We start from the raw sequence: 19087 nt of genomic DNA, 5'->3' as shown, positions 1-19087 counted from the left end.
TCCAGTGGATGATGCCAGTGTCACAAACAGAGGCTTAACTCACAGCACCACAACATGTAGCATAGCAGGCTGATCCTCTGCCCTGTGGCACCAGCATTTGATAGAAGCACCGGTTCGTGTCTCAGCTGATCCAGCTCTACGTTGTGGCCTGGGAAATCAGCAGGGGACAATCCAAGTCCTTGGGATGCTGCACTCATGTGAGAGACACAGGAAATGATCCTGGCTTTTAGCTTCAGATAAGCTCAGCTCTGACCATTGTGGTCATTGGAGGAATGTACCAGCACGTGGAAGACCTTCTCTCTATATATGTATCTGCTTCTCTCTCTGTAAAATCTGCCTTTCAAATTTTTTTTGAAAAAAATTCTTTTAAAAAAAATGAAGTAATCACAATAATGTACATTTTGCTTCTCTCTCCATACACACTTATATTTGTATATGGAGGTTCCTCAAAAAGGAGTAAACAATAAACACCTTTTAATCTATTCTAACCACAATACATTATAACACTCTGTGTGCGTATGTATGGGTGTCTATATTTGTGCATTTTTATGAGAACAAATTTATACTATTTCAGTAAAACGTATGCAGCTTGAAATCACTACCCCCAAAATGACAAATCTGTGTTTTCTGTTAGATGTAGTAGTTAATGTAGAATACAAAATCCCGTGGGTTGGAACAGACACCCTGGAATACGATGATTGTTTTCCGCTCATGTGTGCACTCCTGTGGGACTGTGGCCTTTATGCTTCGTGCTTGTTGACTGTTATGGTTAGTGGTGCCTTAGCAGTGCCTATAAAGTGGGCTGGAAAAAAATAAAATCTTTTTAAAGAAACTACTGTTATTTTCATTAATTTCTATTTTTGTCTTTGTTTCTATTGAAATTATGTAACAGGAAATTTTAATCCTCCTAATGATTACATATAAGGAAAAGCTGATACGTGGCACTGTTTAAATGAAAAAAGCTAGTCAATATTACAGAGATAGTAAATCCAGAAACTTTCAACAGAAAAGAACACTGGTGCATGTTCCATTATTTCACATCTTTAATGAATTATTGTATTCTTTGAATTCCATGTGAGAAAAGGTCATTTAATTTATAAAACATTTATATGCAAGCATAAATAAAATATTAGTTATAATAAGTAGGAACATGAGTATATACAACATGCACATACAGTATAAACATGAATATTAATTTAAATATAAAGAAATACACAGACACAAATACGTACAAGCCATTCACCTCAGTGACTATGATGGAAGACTCAATAACTGCCTGGGGTACATGGATACACTCTGGAGTTAAACTCCATTCCTCCAGCATTTAGAAAGCTAAATTTGTGTTTGCTTGATCTCAATCTCCTAGATGTTTTTGGAAGTAAATATCCTTTGAAATGATGATAAAAACATTCCCTTTTGTTTCATTTCATTTATTTCCTTTAATTGCCAGCAACAATTAATTGCATTTATGGAAGTAATGAAAATCATTCTGTTTGAAACAAACTTCATTATTTAAAATTTTGTTTCCACTCATATTTTTAAAGATTTATCTTTTATCGTGTTGTGGCCAGTAGAGGAAAACAACAACAAAAAAATAAAATTATGTAACACTTTTTACTGTGAAATGAATTATTTTTATGGTAGTGTAACAATTTGGAAAAATAATAAGAGGCAAATAGAGGGTTGGAGGAGGGGGCCGAGGGGAGAGCCTTATACTTCTGAATCTGTCTTGTGAAAAAATGGGAACCATACTCACTTTATGTAAATTTAAAATATCAAAAACTTAAAGTAATTAAATAAATATAAGTTTTAACTTCTTAACACTTTGGTATTGATTTGAAAAGCAGAGAGATAGGGACATTGATATAGCTTCTATCTGCTAGTTCACACCTCACATGCCCACAGCGCGCAGGAGTGGGCCAGACCCAAGTGGGGGCTGAGATAGCCATCTGGTTCTCACCCCCTGGTCGTGGGAATCCAGCACTTGAAGCATCATATGTTTCCTCTGAGGGTGTGTGTTAGCCGGAGTCTGAAATCAGAACTGGAGCCAGGACGCAGAGCCAAGCACTCCTACATGGGCTACTGGCATTCAGGGCATTTTACGTGCTGGGGCAAACATCTTCTCATCTGTCATTTAACAGGTGCCTTCAGAATCCACTACTCCCAGCTTCCCCACTTTAGAGTTATGCGAATTTTTTAACGATCAATTTCTGTACCTGCTTACATTCCTGGGCTTTTGTCATTTGTAACAAATAATTCTGAACAAAATTGCAGGAATCATCTTCAATCAACATGAGTCACAATTTAATATTATGGTGATTAGTGTACTGTTGCCTATTATTTTATCCTCTCTAGCAATATTTATTTTCATCAAGAAAGTCTGAATAACTTGTAGAGAATAGAATTAAATGCAAGAACTTTAAGAATTAAGGTAGAGAAATAAAAAAAGAGAAATATAAAAGAAGTTAGGGAATTGATTTAAGTTATATCAAAGTTGGAAACATAGTAGCTTGCATGAATAACTAAAGACAAATATCATTAAATGCCCATTCTTGGCAATATTATTATTTTAGATATTTTTGTCATCCTAGTAGCAATGCTATAATAAGAATATAAGGGAAGAAGTGTGTGAAACAGTATTTACTAATCTTCCATAACAGTACAAGTTTCCATTTCCGAATGCTCTAAGGGCTGAGTTGCAAGCGTCTTAGACATACGGAAACAATTTAACTGTGTGAGTGGTTAAGCATTTGTGCTCCGCCGTAACTTGTGAATAAGAACAGTCTCCCCGGAGTCCTTGAGAATGGACAAACTAAATGAAACACCGCGAATCTGAGGCCTGCTGCGTTCTGCAGACGTGTGAGAGAAAATTTGATTTCAAAGAGTCCCCAAGGTGAGAAGTTTCTGTTCGAACCTTGAGTGACCCTTGAGTCACCTGCCCTTTCCTCTCGTCACCCTTGAGTCTTCCCAGGGACACGTGGCATGCTCGGGGATGGCATGTATGTGCGTAGAAGTGTGAGGTGGACTCGCTAAGAGCTTCGAGACTCTGGTGGCCCAGGAGTTTATCATTGCTCTGTCTCTCCAGCAGTCACTCAGGGCAAGACTGCACCTGCACCACAGGTTGTGGCCGAAATGCAATTACTATGCAGGAAATAAAAAATGGAGCATTGCTGCCTCGATTTCAACAATTCAATGTAAAAAAGCAAGTCTCAGTTCTTGAAATAGTCAAGTTATTAAGTATAAGCAAGCAGTCAAGTGCACACACAGGATATTCAGGTGTGATCATCCACATAATTTAATGTCACATCTCATGAACAATGAATTACCTATTTTATAATCCAAGTATAACAGTATTTCACATTTGCACTAGTGTATGAAACTAGATCTTTTACATGAAGCCTTCAAATCATGAAAGCCAAGGAGTTTTTCTCATATAGTTTAATGAATACATTTAGCAGAACTTTGTTGTTTTTTTTAGAATCTAATTTTTAATTCCATACAAGAATTTAAAATGACTTACATCACATTATACTATTTAATATTAGTATGTACTTTGAATTTTCTCATTGAGTTTATATTTCACATTCCTTTATATGACTGTCTAGTATCTTTCATCCACGTTAAACAAATCTTTTTAGTATTTCTTGTGTGGTAGTTTCAGCACTGGGGATATTTTTCAGTTACCGTTTCTCGGGAAAGTCCGAATTTGTTCTTTATTTTGATCAATAGGTTTCCCAGATGAAATATTCTTGGTTAGTTTTCTTTTCCAGCGTTTTCCTATGACGCTACTAAGATTCTTTCTGTGTGATTTTTGACAGATAATAATGATTCATCGTTGGATGTTTGGGATGCTTTTTGGGGTCATTTATTGGTTTCCTATTTTTGTTTAGTTTTCAATCTGTGTCCTCTTTCATCTAGGCTTATTAATAAAATGTAAGTTAATTATTTTTAACTGCTCACTGAATTATTAGTTCTGCTTTTGATTTGCTGGATTCTGCATTTCCCCCCCTCCCCCCCGCCTCCTCTGATCATTGGGCTGTGTTACCCTGTCTCTTTGAGGGCCTTGCCGTTCTTGCTGAGATTAGGCTATTGGAAAAACCAGCTACCTCCTCCATTCAGGTCAGCTAGAGATTCTGAAGATCTCAATCTTTTCGGAAAGTGAGAGTCAGTTGCCTTGTGTGTAAATTCCCAGTGAAGAGGAGTGCCCTGTTCTTAGAGCTCTTACTCTGTGGCTCCCTCTTGTGGTTTCCTGAAGTCTTTGCAAGCTCCATGGTGCTGCACTGTCCCAGCATGGTTCTCAACAGGTCCCAGTCAACTTTCAGTTAGGAGAGAGATAAATCAACCTCCCTACAAGGGTTCCCTTAATAGCCCACTCCGGCAGATCCCGCACAGAAACCAGAATGTTGGACATGCATCCCCTCCCTTCTCTCTCCCTTCTGAGCAACAAGCTTTAGCAAGGAGTTTTCTGCTGGTTATTTAGTTCTGTGCCTGGTAGAGCAGGGAATTATGGCAGATAAACGCAGCGTGATTTCCCAATGGTGTTTCTCTCCGGGTATCACTCACCAGGCACGTGGCATAGTGTAGATGACTATCTAAGCTCCTACTTTAACCTGGCTAAGTCCTGGGTGCTGTCGGCGTTTGGGGAGTGACCCAGCAGATAGAAGCTGTATTTCTGTCTCTGATTTTCAAATAAATACAAAGTGTTAAAAATATAAAACATTTATTTATCTAATTACTTTAATGTTGTAAGTACTCGTATTTCTATTTATTATAACTAATATTTTATTTCTGCTTGCATATGAATGTTTTATAAATTAAATAACCTTTTCTCACATGGAATTCAAAGAATACAATAATTCATTAAAGATGTGAAATAATGGAACATGCACCAGTGTTCTTTTCTGTTGAAAGTTTCTGGATTTACTATCTCTGTAATATTGACTAGCTTTTTTCATTTAAACAGTGCCACATATCAGCTTTTCCTTATATGTAATCATTAGGAGGATTAAAATTTCCTGTTACATAATTTCAATAGAAACAAAGACAAAAGTAGAAATTAATGAAAATAACAGTAGTTTTTTAGAAAGATTTTATTTTCCAGCCCACTTTATAGGCACCGCTAAGGCACCACTAACCATAACAGTCAACAAGTACGAAGCATAAAGACCACAGTTCCACAGGAGTGCACACATGAGCGGAAAACAATCATCGTATTCCAGGGTGTCTGTTCCAACCCACGGGATTTTATATTCTACATTAACTACTACATCTAACAGAAAACACAGATTTGTCATTTTGGGGGTAGTGATTTCAAGCTGCATACGTATTACTGAAATAGTATAAATTTGTTCTCATAAAAATACACAAATATAGACACCCATACATACGCACACAGAGTGTTATAATGTATTGTGGTTAGAATAGATTAAAAGGTGTTTATTGTTTACTGATTTTTGAGGAACCTCCATATACAAATATAAGTGCGTATGGAGAGTGAGAGAAGCAAATGTACATTATTGTGATTACTTCATTTTTTTAAAGAATTTTTTTTTAATTTGAAAGGCAGATTTTACAGAGAGAGAAGCAGATACATATATAGAGAGAAGGTCTTCCACGTGCTGGTACATTCCTCCAATGACCACAATGGTCAGAGCTGAACTTATCTGAAGCTAAAAGCCAGGATAATTTTCTGCGTCTCTCACATGAGTGCAGGGTTCCAAGGAATTGGATTGTCCCCTGCTGATCTCCCAGGCCACAACGTAGAGCTGGAGCAGCCGGGAGAAGAACCGGTGCTCCTATCGAATGCTGGTGCCACAGGGCAGAGGATCAGCCTGCTATGCTACATGTTGTGGTGCCGTGAGTTAAGCCTCTGTTTGTGACACTGGCATCATCCACTGGAGCGCTGGTTCAAGCCCCAGTTACTCTGCTTCAGTCCAGCTTCCTGCCAATGAGACTGGGAAGGCAGCAAATGATGATGCAAGTGCTTGTGGCCCTGTCTCCCACATCGTTGCAGCTTTACGACAGCCTTCTGTCGGCTTGTGTAGTACGTTATATTGCACAGTATAGGTTTATTTTTTAATTTTATTTTCATGCTACAATTCCATAGAATGAGGGATTTTCCATTCCACCTCCCCTTAACAATATACCCCACTGTTTCCCCAATATCATTGCAATAGTACAGACTTTAAGCAACAATTATAGGTCCATCATTCTCTTATTTAAATGTATCATGACATAGCAGGTGAGGACAATATTTCCTATACTGTTCATTTTACCTTTCTTTATGTTCATGAAAAAAAATAATAACTCTTTGAGACAGTGAACATGGCTTTAGAATGTAAGTATTTGTATTTCAGGCAGGGTTAAGATGTCCTGTGTGATGTCAGCAAACACAGCCCCGAAGCAGCAGGTGTGGCTCAAGCCCCTGATTCCCTGCCACCCACTCGCGAGACCCTGCTTTGCTTCCTGAGTCCTGGCTTCAGAATCACCATCCTCGGCGGTTGTGGATGCTTGGGCAGTTCAGGAGTGGATGAAAGAGCTCTCTCTCTGACTCTGACTAAGGAAGAAAAAGAGGTGTGATTGAGTAGAATAGAATAACTGCATAAGGAAAAAGAAATTCAAGAGAGTCTAGGTTTGTCTGTCAAACCAGCCCCTAAATGCATGCATCTCAACTATGCTTCTATTTACAGTTCAAACATCACAACCAAACTTGAAATAAAGATGCCATTGACAAAGCATGAATGTAAAACACTGACATTTCAGCAAAATTCATTACAAAGAACATAAAATCTGGAAGAAATAGGCAAAAAATAACTTATAATGTTGAGGAGTATAACAGGATATCAGCCCATATTGTTAAAATGACTAAACTTATTAACAACTTAATATTTTAAGTACTATATTTTAGAGATAATGAATTTTGGTATATGTGATAGTCAAAGGCTTATTGGCTCTGCTAAATAGAGCTTAACGATAAAAATGTAAGAAAACGTTGGTCCAGCAGGAAAGCAGGCAAAGACAATCAACAATTACCAAATGAAAATTCATTCCAAATCACTCAAACGCAGTCTGAAACAGTTACAAAACCATTAAACTATAGAAATACACTATTTCTATCCAATTAAAACAAATATTTAACTATTATAAATTTCATTAATACAACAAATAGCAAAAATAACTTTAAGACTTTTGTAATATTCCATTTCACGAAATATGAAATTACCCGGAAGATTCCAAAGTCAGATGCATTAATCCCAAAGCTTATGCTTACAACTGTATGGCGCTAAAGATCCGCATTTGCTTGATGCAAGGCCATTTTGGTAGAACATAACACAGTTATGTGCACTGTATGATGATTCTGATATTCTGTGGTGATTGAAAATACACAGTTCAGTCATATTTTATAGGGACTATCTTTTAAACAAAAGCAAATGAATAATGACATTTTCATATAATATGAGGAAATTTGATTATTATTAAAAACGAGCAGCCCATCTTAAATTTATACAAGATTTGACTAACTTAAATTTCTATTTAACTATTTTCACTTTGAAAGGCGCAGAGACAAAGAGAGGGGGAAAACATAGAGAGGGGCAGACAGAGAAAAAGAGAGAAATGGAGAGAGAGAGAGTCATTTGCTAGAAGAGCCTGGGCTGTTCAAAGTTGAAACTAGGAACCTGCAACTCTGTTTGAGTCTCCCACACTCTGACATGGGTGGTAGGGCCCAAGACTTGATCCAGGAGCTGCAGTCTTTAAGAATGCTTTAACAGGAAGCTGCATTCAAACCACACACTACAATACTGGATGTGGGAGATCCCAAGCAGCACGTTAACCCACTGAACCAGGCTTGCCTCCTTCACTAATTTTCAATATTTTGACTCTTGTGTAAAACTCAGCTTAAGTTTATGTGTTTCATTCTTTTTTGAGTTTTCCATTATATATACAAAATGCAAAATATGTATATGTATATATATTTCTCACCTATATAGCATCATCCAAAACAACTTACTGTAGTTTGAAAGTTGAGCCATTTGTTGTCATCCATGAGTCTCTAGAGCTTTTACGAGAGACACCGATCCATGACCAGACTGAGTGCAAGTTTAGAAATTTCTATCAGAAACATAGAATTATAGAACATCACTGAAAAAATTTCATTATTCTTTCAGTTAATAATTACCTTCAGGTTATTAGCTATTTAATAGGAGCGGAATTGTGCAAAACACAGTGAATTGATCAAAGAATGGTTGAAAACTGGTTTTTCATAATTGTCAATAGCTTCCACATATACTTGTCATTTTAAGTTAAAACTAATGCTCAGATACTTACACTTAACAATTTCATTCTTTTCCTTATTTCCATAAGGAGTCTGATTCATGTAAGTTTAAAGACATTCATTTTAATGAAACAAACATTGCATGGACATGACTAAATTTCCAGATCCTACACATTCCTGTCTCCAGTTACTGTCACCAAGTCAATGTATTTTTCTACTGTCTTCCTTGGAGTGTGGGTTTTGGAAGGAAATTATGGGATTACAACTAAAGAGATAAGTGACAAAGAAGCCAATGTGTGGGTTCCTGGGTGCCACAGCATTCCTAATCTAGGCACATTCCCACTGTTGCTTGTAAATTAAAAAAAAAAAAGATTGATCCTGATGTTGGTGGGATATGGATGATTCAGCATGATCTAAACCTATTTCTCTTTGTTACTGCCTGATAATGCATGTATAGGCTCTGGAACCCACGAGAGCACAGCCAAGAGAATCCTGAGAGATGTAAAGAAAGAGGCAAAATGGACTGGCCTCAGCATCAGGGAGAAACGGAATGTCAGAGCGTCTATGTCCAAAATGCAGCAGTGAAGATCAGTAAGCTATAGAGGAGTGAAATATACAGGTGACGTGGGCCCAGTGCATGGCTCAATTGTCTAATCCTCCAATTCCTGAATGCAAGGATCCCATATGGGCTCCAGTTCATATCCTGGCTGCTCCAGTTCTTACCCAGGTCCCTGCTTGTGGCCTGGGAAAGCAGCAGAGGATGGCTCAAAGCCCTGGGACCCTGCAGCCACTTGAGAGATCCAGAAGAAGCTCCTGGCTCCTGGATTCAGATCAGCGGCCATTTGGGGAGTGAGGCAGTGGAGGTAACATTCACAAAATCTGCCATGGTAATGTGTGGTGTTTCAGATCAGGATAATAGCTGATGGAGGATAATCAATGAGCAGGTGCTCAGGGAGAAGGCCATTAGTGCCTGAAAACTTGTATTGTGTGATCTGATCTGTGATGACATCTTCCATCCACTTTGTGATTAACCTACACAAAATCAATTTTTTAATGAATGTTAAATTTGAAAAGGAAAATTATTTTGTGGAACAAAATGTACATACAAACATGGTATTACAGGAAAGATTAAATGCTAGACATACAAAGAAATACCTTATTGTAAAGTCAGACAGACCAAAACATATATGTGCAATAAGGTAGATGAATTATACACGTATTGAGTAGCATGAAATAGCGTTTAAAATGCATGAAACATCTAGAACTTTACCATTTCTTCCTCGCTGTCAATATAAAGCAGACTTGAGTTCTTGGAAGCACAGGCTGCCACACTCTCACTCCAAGTTTTTTTTTCTGTGCTAAGGTAGTAACAATGGTTGGAATAACTGAACCACTCCTTTGGACAGAGATGACAATGGTTTGCTGAAAAAGAATGTGAATTATTGCATTTTGAGTAGTCAGGTGAGCTTACCTAGATGTGAATGTCTATGGATATAACACATCTGCACACCCACAGGCTGGTTATGGGAACCAAACGCAAGCACTGATGCACTTAGGCACAGAAAGCAGGCAGCAGCTTTCCCTGCTAACTGATCTGCTAACACACAGCAAGCAAAGACACCATCCAGTCCAGCAGGCTCTGAAAAGTCACTGAACACACCACGGGCTTTCAAATAGTTAAGCTCATCTCTTATCACAATGTTGCAGAAGGAAATTTGATTCAAATGGCAAAATTATTGTGCAGTTATTTCAAATGACTGATTCTTCTCATTGTAGGTCAAAAAAGAAAACAATGTGCTATTTGTGCTGAGTAACAGCTAATGTGCATTTTCCTGGTTTTACTCCCCTAAAATGACTCCATGTTTGCATGGCCTTATTACAAGCAAAAGATAATCTCTACAATATCAGAACTTTGAAACCAACCGTATACCTTTCTGAGTTCTTCTTATATGAGAAGAATGGTTCTGTTCCTGTGTTTCAGTAGCTAGGAAAAGAATTAATGTAAAATTAATATGCCATATTACTCTTGGCTGTTTAGATCAAAATTTTATATTGCTAAGAATTAGCATAAAGAAAACACAGTATTGAAGTTTCATGGGTAACTTGTTTCAAAAGTGTTGAAAGAGTCAAATATTGTTTCTTACAGTTACCCATGTGATAGAACCACTTACATAAGTCCATATACATTTCTCAGGAAGATCTTTCAGTCTCCTAAAGCCTTCTTTGAATTATAAAATCAGACTACATACATACATTTAAAAACTAAATGTTTTGACACATGTATAGGCATTCCACATTGAGACAAAATATATCTAGCAGATACCCAAAATTTTCATGGGAAGTGCATATTACGAAAAAAAAAAAAAACCCTTCCATGTATTGCAACATTTTTGGAACCCAAGTAAACTTATTTTTAATTCCATTTTTCAGTTGAATTACTGAACTACCCTTAATATTAATGAACACTTCATCCCCTGATCTTTTTGCACAAAAGTACTGTTGATCACAAAAGTAGAAAATTCATTTCAAATGTGACAAAAATGTACATACAGGGAATGGCACCTGTAGCTGTGAGTGCGATCATGATGGATAGGACAAAGCAGATGATTCCCAGGATCTTAGAAATGAGCTTCTCTGGAGAGGAGGCTGAGTCTACAAGGAGAGACATGGAAACACTGACGCGGGAAAATGGAGACAGAAGGACGGTATGAAGGACAATCTACCTGCATCGTGAATGATGCAGATAAACTGGACTTCCAAACCCACATCCACCATTGTCATCTGTGCCATTGTGCTTTCCATGGAGAGAGTTCTCAGACAAAACGACACGTTAGAGCAGATCTGAATAACATTAGTCATCAGATTTCATGCTAGCCAAACTCACCTGCCCTACATTCTGGTCTTCACAAATGAGAATATTCACTCACAAATCCCCTACTCCTTCTCCATATTTCCACAACTGCACATTTCAGACAATTACGTAGATAGAGGATCAGCTGAAGTTACCTTTGCAATGTCTGCCTTTTCCGTTCCCCGGATTTTCCCGGGAAGCACCAGAAAGGTTTAAATCCAGGTAGATTATTCCCTCTTCAGTTGCTGAAGTGGAGCTTTCAGAGGCCTGGGGTCTTTTTTGCTGCTGCTTTGAGCCCTTGGACACATTCAGCTCTGCGTAGACCACTCTCTCCTTCCTCATTTTGGAGCTGAATGGTGTCTGGTGCTGTGTTGCGAGAGCTGCGGAAGACGGTAATAAATGACCTACGAGATGCGTAGATCCTCAGAGAGGCAAGCCACGCTGGGCGGGGAGTGAGAACTGGTGCTCATTTAGCAGTGGAGGAACCTGAAACTTTTCTTAGACCATCACACAAGTGTCCGACATTGACAGCTCCATGTATTTAAAAATATTTATTATGTGGAGCCCAGGAAAAACAAATGAAGGAGAAATAAAGATGACCATGAATAAGGTCTGTTTGCACTAAAACATTACATATATTTTTAATGTATTTTATTTTTGACATTGTTAGAAATATTTTAGCATCATCAAAATACCAATATTTAAATATATGTTGTGTTGAAAAAAGTATCTATTTTATTATAATTTTAAAATCCAAGAATGCTTAAAGACTGTGTTCTAAACATGAGCATTGAAATCATTGTTATATATATTAATTTCTAACATAATATTATTTTTATTAAGAGCCTTACAGTTATTCGCTAAATGGGTTAGGCATTATTAAATGATCTTTTATCATGAAATATTGAGTTACTATGAGAAGTTACAAATTTAAGTATATTTTACATTTAAATGAATATGAGAAAACACAGTTCACTGATGCATAGCCTAAACAATGTTGAAATAGTGAAAAAATCAAATGTCACATCCGAATAAATGACAGATGACTTAATGGCTAACAGAGAAAACTGCAGGTTCACAAACAGAAATGTAAGCCATACATTGAAGAAAACGGTAGGTTGGAACTTAGTGAAAGCTGCTGTGTCTCCCTAAATCATTGAGGGTCATTTTAGCTGCATCCTTGTAATAATTCAGATAATGTGATTTAATGATTAAGTTGGTGGGCTCTGTAGTCACTCGAGAATTAGTTTTTTTGGTATCTAATAATCTAGTTTGCCCATCCAAAAGTGCACTAAGAATTTATTAAATATTAGCTTAAAAACCACTCACACTTTTACTCGTAGCTCCCAATAGATGTTAACTATTTTAAATTATTATTGTAGTTGCAATTGATATGTTAAACTTTCTAATTTGTATTTTTTGCTAGAGTTAAATTTATATTTAATGTCTCATTTTGCTTCTTATGAGACGTTAGCTGTTAATTGAAGAAGCGTCCCCTGAACCCTACATGTCCTTTTTAATACAGTGAAATTACTTGAATTCATTTATAATAACTGGGTTAAATAGTAATTAAGATATTTTCAAAGACATGTTATATTGATTATGACTTTAAAATGTTGCCATGAGGTCAATTTATTTCAGCTTAAATTATATTAACAAATTCAAATGTGTAGGGATGCATTTGGCTCATTCCCCATAGGTAGTGATTTGAATATTTGAATACATTTTCCAGTGTATTTTTAAAGTTTTTATCTTGAATTATTAAGTAAATATATCAGTGTTCTACTTGTATTTTACTACGCATTGAGTAGTACCTTGGCTGCATCGCATTTGGCATTCATAATCTTCCTTTCCCTAGTAGAGATGAGAGCAGCTCCACATACCTGCTGTTGCCACAGAGTCGTGCCTCCTTCAGAAGGGCAGCCATAGCTGAGTAATAAAAGGTGAAATTTCAAGACATAAATCTCAGGCAAGAACCAGCAATGTCTGTCAAGGCTCCGTCAAGGCTCAGAGTGAGTCAAGAATGGAAAAAACATGATTTCTCATCTAAGTGTGTCACCTAAGGCTCGAACAGGAAATTCTCACATTTGGGCTCCTTTGAAATGATTTCCTCACACACCTCCAGAATATAGGAGACTTTCAGCTCTCATGGGGGGGACAGATGGGACCTCTACATGTGCTAGTTAGTATTTTAATTTCCAAGTGCTTCTGGACAACTTGACCATTCATTCAGTTAATCTGATTTCATCCCAGTATCAAAGATTGCCACTTTTAGTCTTGCCAAGAGTATCTCCAATGTTTAAGTCATGCTTTTACACCAGGTTGCATACTCTCAGTATTATATATTTCCTTTGCTATAGCTTTATAGTGGCATTTCTGTTATGGAAAACTACTAAAAATTACAGGAAAACAACTGACAGATAAATGATACTTCTCCCTATTTACACTAAAAAATGTTCAGATTTCTTATTTATTTATTTATTTATTTTTTGTAGCTAGCACAAAAGCCACCATTACTAAGCTTGTCTTCTCAAGTCTTGGGATTTCTGCATTTTATTTATTTATTTATTGCTTTTTTTTTTTTCTGTATCTGGGGCAAAGGGGGAGAAAAAGGGAGAAGCCCCACCCAACCTCCGATCCATCCCAGGTCCCTGATGCGGGGCATGTTCTGAGCGTCCTGCTCAAGTGGTTTTGATAGTTCAACAGTTCTGAATTGCTGCTAGTCTCGCCATTCCAAGCACGACGAAATTACTGGCTTCTGGCTTCAGACTGGCTCAGCTCTGGCTGATGCCAGTTGGGGAATGAAACAGTATATGGAAAATCTTTCTGTCTCTCCTCCTCTCTGTTAGTATGATCTGCCTTTCCAATTTAAATAAATAAATTTTTAAATAGAAACTATTTTTTAAATGTTTATAATAGTGAAGGTTCAGGTGTTTGTGAAGTATCATGTAAGATGATCAAATCTCTCTTGTCCCCAGACGAATCTTTGGTGGGAAACCTAAAACATCATGTATGTGGTAAAATAAGAAATAAGGGGGGTTAGAACATATTTGGAATACAGATCTAAACTTTGATGTATCAATTAATATAATCAGTATTTGCAAACACGATGTGAAAAGAAAGCCACGATATGGAGAGTCTTATAAAACTAGACAGAACATACTATATTATACGAGAAGAGATGTGGTGAATGAACCTTAGGAGAATCCAACATTTAGAAGCACACAGAAGAATGCATAGTTAAAAAGGATGCTTTTGTGAGAGAAACAGGAAGGAAATCAAAATCATATGGCATCATGGAAAGTAGATGAATGGTAATCAATGGTTAAAAATAGTATTGATCGGCTAATACGGCTAAAGGGGCGCTCATAAAATCCAGTGAGGGAGATATCAGTGAGGATATTTTCTAGAGTAGATAGAGTAACATAACATTAATTCAAACAATAGAAAGGATGGACAAACAATCTAGCCTGTCGGTAACGATGCTGGGTAAGGTGCCAGGATCTGAGGTGGTTACATTTGTGTTAGGATGTTCACATCACCGGACTCCTTCATTCAACCACCTGCTCCGGCTTCTGATTCCAACTTCCTGCTAACGCACACTCTAGCAGACAGCAGTGATGGCTCAGGTAGCTTGGTGCCTGCCACCCACATGAGACACCTGGATTGAGTCCTCCATCCCCACTTTCTCAGTAAGCATTTAGGGAGTGACCCAGGAAAAGGAAACTCCCTCTATACTCTCACTTACTCTCCTTTTCTGTGTTTGTACCTCTTTCTGTGTGTTTCTCAAATAAACACAAAAAAGATTAGATAGAACAGGCCTTTGATCAATGGTCAAGGTGCTCCTTGGCATGTCCACAAGCCATAATAGAATGCCTGGTTCAAGTCCTGACTATTCTTCATTGAATTAAGCTTCCTGCTAGTGTGTGCCTTGGGTAGTGGGTAATGGTTCAAGCACTTGTGTTCTTCCACCAATGCAATAGACCCTGCTTGTGTAATGGACTTTGCCAATCCTAGTTGTTGTAGGCATTTGGGAGGTGACCCAAATGCCTCCCTTTCAGATAAATGAAAATGTTTTAAATTAGGAGAAGTAGCATATACAGGAAATAAGTTTTAAAATTAGAGCTACACAAAAATGTTACCACGTACTGAAAATACACGGAACTACCATGTTTACTATCAACTTTAAGGAAAGTATAAGCTGGTATCATACTTGGGAAATACTTTGGTGTTGTCTTTTAAAGCCAGACAGGACAATTCTAGTCGTAATTCTGTATCTGAGTGAAATATTGTACCCAGCAATGTATAGTTTCCTGGAATGTTCATGGCATTGCTGATCACAGTATCAGACATCTGAAAATCGACCAACGATCATGAATGGAAGAGTGAATGACTACGCAGCCTGATAATCACAAAATAACATTCACCTAGCAGACTGAAGAAATGTACTACTATGCATATAATACATTCTAATGAATCTCAACAAAACATTATGAACTCACAAGGTGTAAGTACCACACATCACCTTGCTTCTAAGTACAGTAAGATATTTTTTATGGTCAAAATACATAAATAAATACACAAAATGCAGTAAATATATGCAAAGTGCCTCTATTGTGCAATTACCCTAGAGTTTAGTTTGATATTGACATTTTGAGAAGAAGCAACAGCCAGGAATGGAATGAAACAAATACATATTTAATTGTAACAGTTAAATCCTAGCTGTAATTTTGAGTAGCACATTGTATAACTAAATGAACAACAGTTCTCAAAAAAATATTGAGTGTTTCATGAGTAAGGATATAAATAATTCTGTCCTGGACACACATTTGTTTTGGTGAATCAGGAGATGGGGGGTCTCGTTCTCTTTTTCTTTCAAAATAAATAAATAAATACAAATCCTTTCATTAAGATGATAATAGTGTTTAGTAAAATAAAGAAATTTTCAGGATACACTGAAACAGCAGAATGATGGAGTTATGACTGCTCTTGAAGGACTATACTAACACTAATACATGAAAATCAGGTTGTACAGCAGTCCATTCCCTTATCAAGTGGGGCTCTAGTTAAACTATATAAAATGCATTTCAATAATTTTTATAATGTATTTTGCATGAACCTATGTGATGGTGCCTTAGTCTTCACCAATGCAAGTTGACTATAACTCTGTATGAGAGAAAAAGCTTCTCTTAGCCAAATCAGATTCTCTGTCACTCAGAAAATTTAGGATTATAAATTCAAACTGGTTCTGTGGATTTCTAATGATCAATTTAATCATTGAATTCATTTTTAGTAGTGTCCTAGGAAGAATTAGTTAAATCCCTTACATTTGCTTGGTTAGTATTTATTTTATGAAAATAATACAAATACACCCTTCTACTTATAAGAAGTGAGTGAACAAAGTAATGAGATGTGCAAACAAAAGATGTGGAAATCTAGACACAATTTACAAGTGCTTGAATCTGTTTACTCCTCACTTGTTATTCACCAGTTCCTAAATAATTCCAAATTTATTGCATTCCTAGAAAACATAGTTTATTTATCTAAAGTTATTCTTTAATGACTTTATGAATGAATGGGCATTTAATTTTAGGGCTTCTTCAGAGGAAAGCAAAGGCTGCAGCCTGGGACAGTGAGATGCTTAAAATATTGTGGCCAGGAGGGCAGTTGTTAACAAATGACTAGAAGAGAAACGAGGTTAATCAGGCAAGGACATCTTAGATAATAGAATACTCAACAAAGGACATCACTGAGGCAACCATAACTTTTGTTACTGATATTATTATTATCAATTCAACTCATGCATCTGATGGAAATTCCCATTATTACAGAGTCTAGTAATAGAATTTAAAACACCTGTTGCTGTTCTCATGCTTGAGTTTCACAAAACATTGATGCACTGTTTTGTGGATATCAACTTAGAGGAAACAGGTGTCCTTTGGTTGTGAAACGCACGTCACCTCCATGAAGTGGACACAGCGGTCCTCTGTTGCCAGCATGGTAATCTGGGTCACAGGAAATGGGGGAGCAGTTTTTATATTTAGTTTCAACGTCAGATCATAGGTGTCTCACACTTAGTCATCGCCCCCTGGTACGTTCAGAGGTCTCAAGAATTTCCCCAATGTGCCCATCTACATCCTGCCCACTGTGCCCTTTCTATCGCTGTCTCTAATCTTTCATTGCCGTGGCTGTCCAATTGATGTAACGCCCACACAAATATCACAGGCTTTTTGTGTTCACTGAATACCCACACATTTTTAAATTGTGGCAATAACATGTTGTTCAAGAAAGGACTTTTGAAAATATGTTCTCTGACATATTTTTGACAGTAAATATTAATAATGCTGATGGTGCAAGAAATTCTTGTCACAATTACTAAAAGAATATTAGAGTGGCTGACATTGTTCCATAGTAGGCTAGGTTTTGCTCGAGCTGCTGAAACCCCCACACAGTACCAAGTTGAAGTTTGTCTTCTACACTTCCAATCCAGCTTCTTGCTAATGTGTCTGTCAATGCAGCAGAGGATGATCCAATTCCTTGGTTCCGTGTACCCATAGGGAGACCCGAAAGAAGCTCCAAATTCCGAGATTTGGACCAGTCCAGCTCTGGCTACTGGGCCATCTGGGGAATGAACCAGTAGATGGAAGATCTCTCTATCTCTCTCTCTTTCTCTCTGTGTGTCTCTTCTCTTTTTGTAAATTGGCTTTTCAAATAGAAATAAATAAATCTTTAAGAATTTTATTATTATTAATACTTTTTAAAATTTTATGATACAATTCCTTAGGCTCTAGGATTTCCTTACCTACTCCTAAAATTCCTTCCCACCCCCCACTGGTTTCCCCATATGTTATTGCAATAATATAGTCTTTCATAAGCACTTATAAGCCCATCACTGTGCTATTTAAGTGTTTCCTTGACATTGCTGGTACAGTCAATGGCAGACAGTCCAGCATCTTATTGTCAAGATATATTTAACAGTTTTATTGGAAGCCCATCTTTGATTAAGAAGTAGAGATATATACTGCATTGTATCTTCACATCTGGATATGATAGTCTTTATTATACAGTTATTATATATAAAAAGCCATAAAACAAAACCAACAACAGGAATAAAGTTAAAAATTTTTACAACACCATGTAGTTAAATAACATGCTACTTGTTATAACCAATGTGTTGCTGAAGAAATGAAAAACTTCTTGGAGAACATGATGCATCTGTACGATTTATGAGTCAGTGAAGAATTTAATAAGAGAAAAGAAACTATTTTGAATAAATGAAAATAAGAACAAAAATATCAAAACCTATGAGACACCATTATGCTCAGTGAAATAAGTCAAAGCCAAATGGACAAATATCATATGTTCTGTCTGATATAAGACAACATTCAAGCAAATTGTAAGATCAATAGCTCTTTTCATGCTGTTTTTGCCAAAATAAATAAATCAATCTTAAAAAAAAGATTATTAGAAGCCATGTTGACAAAAATAACTACTGACATCAATGTGTTAATGTTTTCATCCCTGCTTGACTATTAGTGAATACAGCCACTTAGTGAGTTGACCCAAATCGGTCAACTGTATTCATTCATAAAGGATTATTATCTATGAGACATCATGGGGAAGGGGTGAGTCAATTCAATGCATTTTCTACACAGTAAAATAAAATAAATCTAGAATACACTTAAAACCTAGATAGGAGAACATGGGGGATGGATGGGTGTTTGAAACACATCTTGGGATGCCTAGATCCTGCATTGAAGTTCCTAGGTTCAAGTCCCACCTCTGTTTCCAATGCTGGTTTTCTGCAAATGTGCATTTTTGGTAGCAGCATGTGTTGAGTGAAGTCCCTGCGTCCCTGCCACACGTTAGGGACCCAGACTGAGTCCTAGGTTCTTGGCGTTGAGAATGCCAAGAGCATTGCAATTGACAATGCTCCACCTGTGACAGTGTTTGGGGAATGAACC

The 19087-nt window shown here is 37.1% G+C and overlaps 1 protein-coding gene across 1 annotated transcript; it reads right to left on the bottom strand.

Annotated features, from left to right (window-relative positions):
- Positions 1-5783: 5783 nt before the first annotated feature.
- LOC121155552 (NKG2-A/NKG2-B type II integral membrane protein-like) lies at positions 5784-11595 on the bottom strand. The gene is made up of 7 exons (XM_040978981.1): positions 11279-11595; positions 10823-10924; positions 10203-10256; positions 9543-9694; positions 8009-8109; positions 7223-7365; positions 5784-6556 (listed from the first exon to the last, which is right to left on the bottom strand). The coding sequence occupies exons 1-6, from the start codon at positions 11463-11465 to the stop codon at positions 7248-7250; spliced, it is 714 nt and encodes a 237-aa protein (XP_040834915.1). The 5' UTR covers positions 11466-11595; the 3' UTR covers positions 5784-6556; positions 7223-7247.
- Positions 11596-19087: the final 7492 nt, after the last annotated feature.

The sequence above is a fragment of the Ochotona curzoniae genome, unplaced genomic scaffold, assembly GCF_017591425.1.
Source record: "Ochotona curzoniae isolate NIBS_2020 unplaced genomic scaffold, NIBS_Ocur_1.0 contig_2927, whole genome shotgun sequence".
Taxonomy (NCBI): Eukaryota; Metazoa; Chordata; class Mammalia; order Lagomorpha; family Ochotonidae; genus Ochotona; species Ochotona curzoniae.
Note: the sequence above shows the minus strand (reverse complement) of the source record. Positions and strands in the feature narration are given on the sequence as shown.